General features: G+C 35.2%; 1 protein-coding gene across 1 annotated transcript; it reads right to left on the bottom strand.

Moving 5' to 3' along the window:
* Window positions 1-5,694: 5,694 nt before the first annotated feature.
* On the bottom strand, window positions 5,695-7,937 carry LOC149787125 (protein meiotic P26-like). Its single transcript, XM_089977639.1, has one exon. The coding sequence runs from the start codon at window positions 7,892-7,894 to the stop codon at window positions 6,257-6,259; it is 1,638 nt and encodes a 545-aa protein (XP_089833765.1). The 5' UTR covers window positions 7,895-7,937; the 3' UTR covers window positions 5,695-6,256.
* Between the last annotated feature and the right edge of the window lie 2,322 nt (window positions 7,938-10,259).

Below are 10,259 nucleotides of genomic sequence, written 5' to 3'. Positions count from 1 at the left end.
CTAGTCAAACATCCTAATGCAGGCCAGTCAAACATCCTAATGCAGGCCAGACAAATGTCCTAATGCAGGCCAGTCAAACATCCTAATGCAGGCCAGTCAAATGTCCTAATGCAGGCCAGTCAAAAACCCAAATGCAGGCCATACAACTGTCCATATGCACATAAAATTTGATCTTTTTAGTAGCTACAGTCATCATCTGCCTCTTCACTATTCTCCTACTCCTCCTCCTTCTTCTCCTCTTCATCTTCATCTGACAATTCAGCCTCTGACAACTCTATTAAACTCTTGTCTTCTCTTGCCTTGGCTGAAAATATGATTAACAAACTCTATTCTTGGAAGACAGTAAGAGCACTGTAACTTCAGCTGACCAGCTTCCAATCAGTATTTACAGCAAATACAAAAGTAATGTGTAATCTTGCAAGATTTCAAATTTTTCAACTTCTTCAGTTTTTAGCCACATCATGGATGTGATTGTCCAACATCTCAGCAAAGATCTGTGTGTTTATCACACTTTCCAATTTGTAACCATCTCGATGACAATATTATTCCAACAGCTGAGCCAAGAATTGTATATTTTCACACTGGCTAACATCTAGGTAATGATTGGTGAGTCTATCGCATTCTCCAGTTTTTAATCATTTCGAGGACAGCATTATGCCATGGTTAGCACTTGATATAACACAAATTGGATAACTTGTAAAACAGTTATCACTTCATAAAAAAAATGTAATCAGGGGTCATCCATTTAGTACATACTCAAAAATCTGGCAAAGCTAATTGACACTCCCCCCAGTAGACATGCATACTTTTTTACACACACACACCCATCTGTCTATGCACACATCCCCAAAGGTTCTGTAGAACAACTTATATTTAATCCACGCAGAAACAATAAAGGATTAATAATATTAACGTGTTTAATAAAATATAGTCAAATGACATTCAATGTATGGCTGCATCAAAGAAATAAGCTGCGTAACTTTATACAGACTTGATACTATGACATGGTATATGATGATATCAACACAAAATACAGAGTTGACAGAATTGACAATATTGGATGATATCAGGCTGTATGCAGAGCTGATAGTATTGACACAGGACAGAATGGTGATGTTACCATAACACAGTATACAGAGCTGAGAGTATTGACACAGTATAGAGTGGTGAGTGCAGCATATTTCACTCTGGTTCAACCAGGTCTTGAGTATTGCTCGACTGTGTGGATCCCAAGTAATACAAATCTAATAAATAAGATAGAGATGGTTCAGATGAGATCTGCTGATTCACCACTAATAAATATCGTAACACTAGCAGTGTCAGTGAAATGTTGAACCATCTCCAGTGGAAATCACTCGGATCCAGTCGAACCAAAGCCCAGCTGATCATGTTGTACAAGATTGAGAACAACCTAGTGGCAAATACCAGACCCTGTCATATAGCCAAACTGGGCAAACCACAGGAAAAAGTTTCAATTAAAGTCAGCATCGACAAATTGTTTCAGTTTCAGCTTCTTCCATGTACAATGGGACTTGGAACAAATTATCATCAATAATTGCAGAAACTCCTGACTTTGTATCTCACAAACAGCTTTTCAATATCATATTCTAATAAACTAGTCAGCTAAAAGTAAGACCTAATGATTCTCAGGGCTATGACGGCTGAGATTCCATATCACATCGCCGCTACGGTAGCCGGACTGGTCTGAGTATGAAGGGACGAAAGCACTGGCACTATTTTACTTATTTATGCCTTTCCTATCATTACTCTTCTGACTGTCCTATCACTCCCGTCTTTACTTTCTTTGACCACGCACCACCCGTTACTTAATAATCAAGTGTGCCTGCGTCAACGTATTTATAGATGGATAGAAAATACCGTGCGGTTTTAAATTGGACGTGGCAAGATATATGTCCCAAGTTTTAAATTTTATTACTGTTTCAATGAAAACTTTTCATTTATCACTATTTGGGTGAAAATTTATTACAGATATCCAAAATCTTCACTATCTGAGTGCAAATGTTGTCATTGTTTATATGAATCAATTAATCATTGTTGGAGGAGAATCACATTAAGTCGTTAATCTGTTTCTTTTTTGTTTAATTCGTGTTCAACATCAATTCACTTTCGTTTAAACTGCAATTCGTTCCATTTAGGAGCTGTATTATTTATATAAGTTATTTAACTCAATGCGCATCATCGTGTTAAATGTGCAACGCTTGTATTTTCCGCACAAGTTTGATATAGGTTTTTTCTTCCTTTAAATCATCGAAAATCACAGTACGGTTGCCATAAGAGAATTATGGCAATTTATCACAACATGGCTGTCGTGAGAATGTAGTTTATCAAAGTTTATGACAGCAAGATTACCAAATTGTCACTGCAAGGATATCATGAGTGTTGTATTAAGTTATAACAGCAAGATTGGCATAAAAGAGTTGTGTAATTTTATTAAATAAAAGGGTACCATAATAGTTGTGCCAATTTATCACAGCAAGTCTGCCATAAGACATGTTCCAAGTTACCACAGCAAGGCTCAAATAAAAGGGTTGTACCAAGGTGTGACAGCTGGGCATCTAGAAGAGAGTTGTAGCAATTTATTATAGCAAGGCTGCCACAAGAGAATCTTGCCAATATATCACATCAAGACAGCTATAACAGAGATGTACCTTGTTACCATAGTAAGGCTGGCATAAGAGATTATTGACAATATATTACCTCAAGACTACTATAATAGAGTTCTTCTAGTGTATCACGGCAAGGCTGTCATAAGAATGTTGTACAAAGTTATCACAACAAGGCTGGCATAGGGGAATAGAGCCAATTTATCACAGCAAGGCTGCCAATACAGAGCTGCACCAGTTTGGAGCAGCAATGCTGTCATAAGAGAATTGTACCAAGTTATCACAGCAAGGCTGGTATGAGAGTATTACACACATTATCACAGCAAAAAGCTACACGACAAGAGTTATACCAAGTTACAACAAGGCTGCTGTAAGAGTGTTGTGGCAATTTATAACATTTTGTCATAAGAGAGTTGTACCAAGTTCTAGTTATCTCAGCATGGTTGCCATGAGAGTTGTTCCATAGAAAGGCTGCAGTATGACTGTTATGGCGATTTATCACAGTAAGACTACCACAGGAGAATCACGATATTAATTAAATGTTGACAGCAAAATATTTATAGATTTATTTCATGATGAAGGAAGAATCGATTTTATCCTTGACTGTGTGATCACTTTTTCTGCAATTAGACCATTCATGAAAACTTGATAGTGCGAGAGAGAGGGGAGCACAATGATCTACCGGGTGGTCTTTTCTTTACTTATGAATTTATTTCGCATTTTTCAATCTGCTTATGGCATGAACTAGTAATAACATGTGATGAAGAAGAGGTGGAAATAAAACAAACATTCACAAGCATGCATTGTAATTTATTTGTCCAGAAAATAATACTTTGTCAATAGATCTCCAGATTAAACCTGCTAAAGCAGAGACTCACTTAGCTTAAAGACATGTGGACTATTTTCAATAAATGCAAAGAACATTTTATTGAGATGCGTCTGATTAAGAGGGATCCATCCTCAACAAATAACATAACTACTGTATTTCTAGAGGCTAATGACACAAAACAATTAAGCACACAAAGGTATATTTATGTCAATGTTTTAAACTTAATTATCACTCATTCTGCAATCATCAGTATAGAAAAACTCTTATTACAAAACTTATATTGTGAATTGTGTAAATTCAGTCTCTTGTACATCACATGACATTTGCTACTCCTTATTTGTTAAGAACCTAATTGGAAAGAATTTTTCCAAACAAAGTTTACCTCATTAACAAAGATTTGTGTGTGCAAGTTGCTATTGTATCCTCTTTTTATTGTGATAGTCCGTTATTTAAAATTTCTACAATATCTTAACTATATACATGAAGGAAAATTAAAACTATTTTGAGAAAGAAGAAAGATGTTTTGCTTATAATGTTTATAATGCTACAATCTGGAAGAGAACGAAGGCTATTATTTGACATTCCTATATATTCTTAACTACCAGTCGCCCTTAGTAATCGAAGGAGAACGTAAAGGACCTAAATAGCTGATCATAACAATGGCTTTTTAACCGTTTACTGACTTTATCAAAACACGTCTGCAATATTTCCAATGGAATCTTCAACGCTAGTTAAAAGTAAAGCACTTTACATATTAAAGCTTTTTGTTGTTTAAAGACCTCCTATTATTGTTTGTTATAATCTTACTAACTAGGTAACATATTTTTTATGATCAATATATTCATTCATTGATAGAGGATTTCAACTGGGTAACGATTTAATATTGAATTTATTAAACGAGTTGAATAATGTCCAGCTTTTGCAAGCTGGATATCATTTAACGCGTTTCATAAATTTAATATTAAATCATTATCATTCCCCATCTGAGATTCTTTTTATCACATATTTTTATTTCAGTAGAAATTATTTAGATAGAAACAAAAACGAATAATGTCGTTCATTATGACAGAAGTTGAACCTTTCATTTGTTGTGCGTAAAAAAAAAAAAACCAAACAAAGTTGAAATAGTAAAAGTATATTATAAATTTTTGATAACTATAAATCAATGAATAAGCGTCCATCCAAATAAACAGAACATTTTATAAAAAACAAAATATCCGTCAACACAAAATGTCCAATGCATGTGATGTCACGTTATTTATATGGTACACAGTACCGGTCTGAGTTGCTCTACACAACACAGTGACAATGTTTGAAATTCTACATTACATCTAAACATTACACTGTTGCGATATTTTTGTAAAAAGAAGATTACTGGATGCAGACATACACGTATGTGCTGTAATGTATTTGTGACCGGATATTTGCAGCATTTGAATTTGAACATTAGATAGTACAAAAGACGTAAACAAATCTCTTTTACCGCGTAAAGATGATGTGGTTTGATAAAGTTCTGTCAGTTGGGGAGACCAATTTATGTCTACATTCTTTCGTGACCAAAGTTGAGCTTATTTACTTCAGTAAGTTCACATCTAAACAAGGCTTGTATTTAGGCTGGATTCCATGCTACAGATATACCGCCCATCCATCCCCACCGCCACCCTCGTTATCATCTAAGCAATACCGGTAGTTTTGCCTGTTGTTACTGTTCTTGTCTTGGGGGGGGGGGGGGGCATTTTTCATGTTACGATATGTTATACATGACACAAGAAACCCCTTTTGGGGTAAATTGGCAATATTGAAACAGATGAGACCATTTCTTCCCAATTCCCTTTCGCGAGTCGAATAAAGAAGGCGACAAAAAATGTTCAATAAAACAAAATATTCCAGAAGGCGGAGTTTAATAAATGTTTTCCCAAGATCGCAGCCAATCAGTAAATAGAATACTGCACAATAATTTCATGGGCTTATTTGGATCAAATCAATCAGAATCACATAAAGTGATATATTCACTTGTATAATATCAAAAATATGAAACTGCACACACTGTAGGCAATGTGCGCCGACTATGTGATAAATGAGAAATATCATTAAACGTCAAGCTAGACAAATTAAGAAAACTTGAATGACTGAAATGAGTTTAAGAAAATGGTTCAGATTATAAAATCTATGAATAATGATAATAGTACAATAGTTAGATATATTTAAACAACTACATATTAAAAAGCAACTGCTTCACATTTCTTGATAAGAACTAACAGTACCAAACCACACCTGTCCAAACGTAAGAACTTATTGCAGGATGCATACATGAGTTCAGCTATCTTATATACAAATTGGGTCATACATTCTATTGAACGCTTATCACTGACTGCAGTCATTTGGTACAACATGTATCCACAAATGTAAATTTATCTCAGAATTTCACCCGTCGTTTTGTGCAAGTTTATAAAAGCTGAGAATAGTATCATTTGCACGGGTCAGTGCAAATGTGTCCCCATTCTGGTCAAAACAAAGTCCCATGGGTTTCTTTTCAATTCCATTCACGATGATTTTAATAAGAAAACCCTCAGAAGTAAGTTGAAAAATATTGTAAGATATATACCCCACTACGTACACATTGTCATCTTTGTCGACGGAAACACCTTGTGGATATTTGAGATCGTGATGTGCGAACGTAAAATGTTTCATTCCATCTAAACCAAAGCAATGCAGAGAATTGTCCCTATAAACGGATATATACAGACGAGTCTTGAAGGCATTTAGAGCGACATAGGTCTGGCTATTACCTTTACAATCAAACTCATGGTAGGATTTTTTCCTTCCCATCCAGAGTAATAATACCCCAGTAGTACTTCTTGCTATCACCACATGGTCCGGATACTACCAACTCGTTATGATTGTATGCAACAATACCATAACAGTTGTGCTTTGTTTGTATCCGCTTGATATATGTGATCGACTTATCTTTGACGGACAGAAAATCAACTGAGTTTTGAAATGGTAAAGTTACTGCTACTACTTCTTCATTTACCATACAGATGTCCCACGGGGCTTCTGATAATTTGTGACTGCAAACAATATTATATGAAGAGTCCAGGAGATAAAGTAACCTACAGTGAAAATCCAGCAGGAGCAGTTGTTTATTTCTGGCAAATATCAGTTTAGTGTACCAAGGTGTAATGTCATTTAATCCTTTCATATCTGTGACCCTCACACGTTCTGCCATACATTCTTTAAGTGGCTTGAATCCATCAGGCACAACAGCGATTGCGTCATTTCTTTTCATCTTTAGCATCCCTATTTCTCCCCTTGGGATATTAATGACAGATTTTAGTTGTGGGTGAACCTCTAACTGCAATGCTAGAATGTCATTCTTCGAATACTTGTCGTCAATGTGCTGTTTTGTCACTGAAAGCTGGTCTCCTATTTTCTTTGTAAGCAGGAACATTTGAGTTTGTGTTGCATATTTATTGGCTGACTCCATGATGACATAGGAATTCCGAATCGCCGTTATATGAGATTCGCAGTCATGGGTCAGTTCTCCTATTCTCTTCTTTTCTTCATTGACGATTTTGTTACATTCTTCCTTCACTCTCTTTTCCAGATCATCTAAAGCATCGTTTATTGATTTCTTTAATGTCCTTATTTCAATAGTCAAATCATTGACTTCAGACTCAAGATTGCTCAGATTTGATAAATTGATAGTTGTCAATTTCTGGAGCTGATCTTCAAACTTTTTCATCTGCACTTTCATCTGGTACATTGCGTCTGAAACAGTTAAGTTTTCACTGGTTAGATCAATTACTTCTGAACAATTTTTATGACTGCCAATGAAGCATCTGGCACACAGCTGAGTATCATGACTTTTACAGTAAAGTTCTACAGGAAAGGACGCATGCGTCGTGCATTGAAACATGACATTATGTTTCAGAACAGCCTCTTGTTTGCATGGAAAGTCTTCAATTTTCAGAATTGTATGAGTTGTCGACAATCTTGAACTTTTATGTACTTTCGAGCATTGAACACATAGGGCCTCCTCACACACAGTACATAAGCCTTCAGCTGGAGAGATGACATTCTGGGCCTGGCAAACGTTACAAAAAAGGTCTACTTTCACATTCGATCCCGCTGTCATTAAGACAGAAATAATGAGTGTATTGAGAGGAAATGCATGCACTAATTTGTCTGTAGAAAAATCTCCAGAACAAGCCACATTTCTGCATATTGGGCAGCAGATTTGCTTTACATGCCCCTTTACAGAGGCAGTGTTAGTGATATGTGACTGTAGACAGTCATGACAAAACGAATGTAAACACGGTAGCCGTCTTGGAGACCTAAATACCTTAAGACAAAGTGGGCAGTTCAAATCTTGCGACATTGATGGTTCACTCTCCTTCATCTCGTCCGAAGCAATGAAATCTTCACTTGTGGTTGCCATTATTGACTTCTTTGCTATGAGTCCACAACTCTCGCATTACTAATGCTCCCCTTATGACTCGAATCACGTGTCAGTTGTGATAACATTTTGACTGGTGCGCCTTTATTTTCGGTCTCGTTACAGCATTAAAGACTGACCAAACACACACAGACACACTGCTTTTTCATCAGTACGGTAAATGTTTTCTCTTGTAATTTCATAGAAGCGGGACGTAAAAATGTTGACGTTGTCCCTTGTATTATAATATATTGAATATATTTATCCGTCAACAAACGCGGTTATTTACTCACAATTACAAATGGATCAATAATGGCTAATTTGCTTCACAATTGTCACAGTTACTCTTCGATCTCTTATCAGTAATTGCCCAGATAACATATTTCTAAAATAGTTCATATTGTATTTTAGTACTATAAGAAGAGTACTAGTCAGGCATCGGTAGTTTTTAAACCGTATGTCTGTCCTACACTGGATTGTTAATGGACCGATCATATAATTTTCGTGTAGGTGGGTGGGTGGGTAGACGGAGGGATAAGTGTAGGGGGATGGCTTGTGACCTTTTTGTAAACTAAAATCCTGCCTCTAAATAGCTTGAAAATATATTCTCACAAGGGTTTGTAAAAAAAGAGCTAATCATATATATTATAGTACTTGAAAACATAATTTATACTGAGGTAAAAGAAAAAGATATTTCCAATCCCAGCGCCGCCCCACCCCTGTTCTTGCAACGAGCTGGTTGGTCCATAACTTTATAATTGCAATAATTTTAAAATTTTAATAGTAAATTTATGAAATTCGTTGAATGATATCCAGCTTTGCTCGCCAAGACTCGAAAAAGCTGGACATTATTCATCTTGTTTCATAAATTCAATATTTAAAGTATTGCCAGTTTAGTAGTAAATTGTACATGCAGATAAAAATGTTGATATTGAAATGTTTTAGTGTGGAACAATTATACAAAGAAAATTGTTCTCTCTCTCTCTCTCTCTCTCTCTCTCTCTTATATATATATATATATATATATATATATATATATATATATATATATATATATATATATATATATAGGGTAATCCGAAATCAGTAATATATTCATAATGTATTAAAAGGAAGCGTTATTGATAGTATTTATTTAAGGTATACTATTCCTACATGCAGAGTATTCGTGACGATGATGTATGCGAATACGTTTAAAGGAGTAAAGCTTAATAGCACATCAGCACAATTCTGGCTATATAGTACCGAGTGAGTTTAGGTATCCCCCAAAAGAAATACAAAATAAAGATGAAGGCCAAAAAGAAAATTTGTAAAATCATTCAAATATACCGCCAGTTATTTAACATAAAGCACGCTCTTTACTTTTCTTTACGGAAATTATACCAGGATAAAACGATTGCCTCTGTGATTGGAGGTGCGCTGGTTAAACATGCTGGACTCGCGACTGTATCCTTTAATTTGAAAAGTCTGGGTCGCTACCGTAGTGTGTTTTGGGGCAAGGCACTTTACTCCAATTACTTTAACACAAAATAACCTACTTATGTTGCTGTATCGTAAGTTCGTAAGACACCAAATCGACAACAACAATAGCTACCACTGACAACATGAGGAATATTCTACATCACCCACGGAAAGGGGTGGCGGGTGCCGTTACCGTTGTTCTTCCATGTGAACAATTACTAATTATTTTAAAATCAATATCAGAATGTGTTCGTTTACCTCTGATCCAACAATTCATGATCAGCAATAGCAGTAGGTTAGTAAGCTGAAATCTCGATGAATTTATTTTGTATGTTTCTTTAAGCGACACTTTATAGTAGCTTTTGACATTTAAGCCATAAAACTGTATTCACTGTCAAATACGGCAATGTAAAACAAGAAACACAAGACAATTATAATACATAATAAACAATCTCATTAATTCAAAGATACATTGTGAGCTTATTTTCAATTTCATTTGTATATTATTTAGGGACATAAGTACAAGGGGGGTTGGGGGAAACCAATCACATTGCCGTTGCATCTCAAGCTACCTGGAAAAATTTTGAACAAATATATTTCATACACACACATTTTGAAACAAGTGATTGTTAACCATATGTGTTTTTATATATAATATATATTTAAACACAGCACATGGATATGTAACAAGATATAAATAGATTATTCAATCTCTGCTGTAACATCCATAGTACATTGTATGCACATGGTATGTATCTCGTATTTATTTATTTATTTACTTATTTATTTATTTATTTATTAAACAACATTTGACCAATATTTTGTCTGTTGATATTTTTTATGCAATGTGCTACTCTAAATAGCAATGTGGTAATAATTCAGATAGGAATATTTATCATACTAAAAT

This window comes from Sinohyriopsis cumingii, chromosome 12 (genome assembly GCF_028554795.1).
Source record: "Sinohyriopsis cumingii isolate HCF-2022 chromosome 12, ASM2855479v2, whole genome shotgun sequence".
In the NCBI taxonomy this organism is placed as follows: Eukaryota; Metazoa; Mollusca; class Bivalvia; order Unionida; family Unionidae; genus Sinohyriopsis; species Sinohyriopsis cumingii.
This window is presented reverse-complemented; position numbering and strand designations above follow the sequence as displayed.

Bases quoted from the DNA above. Each gene is read 5' to 3' on its own strand.
- LOC149787125 (XM_089977639.1), bottom strand. From the start codon at position 7,894: ATGGCAACCACAAGTGAAGATTTCATTGCTTCGGACGAGATGAAGGAG.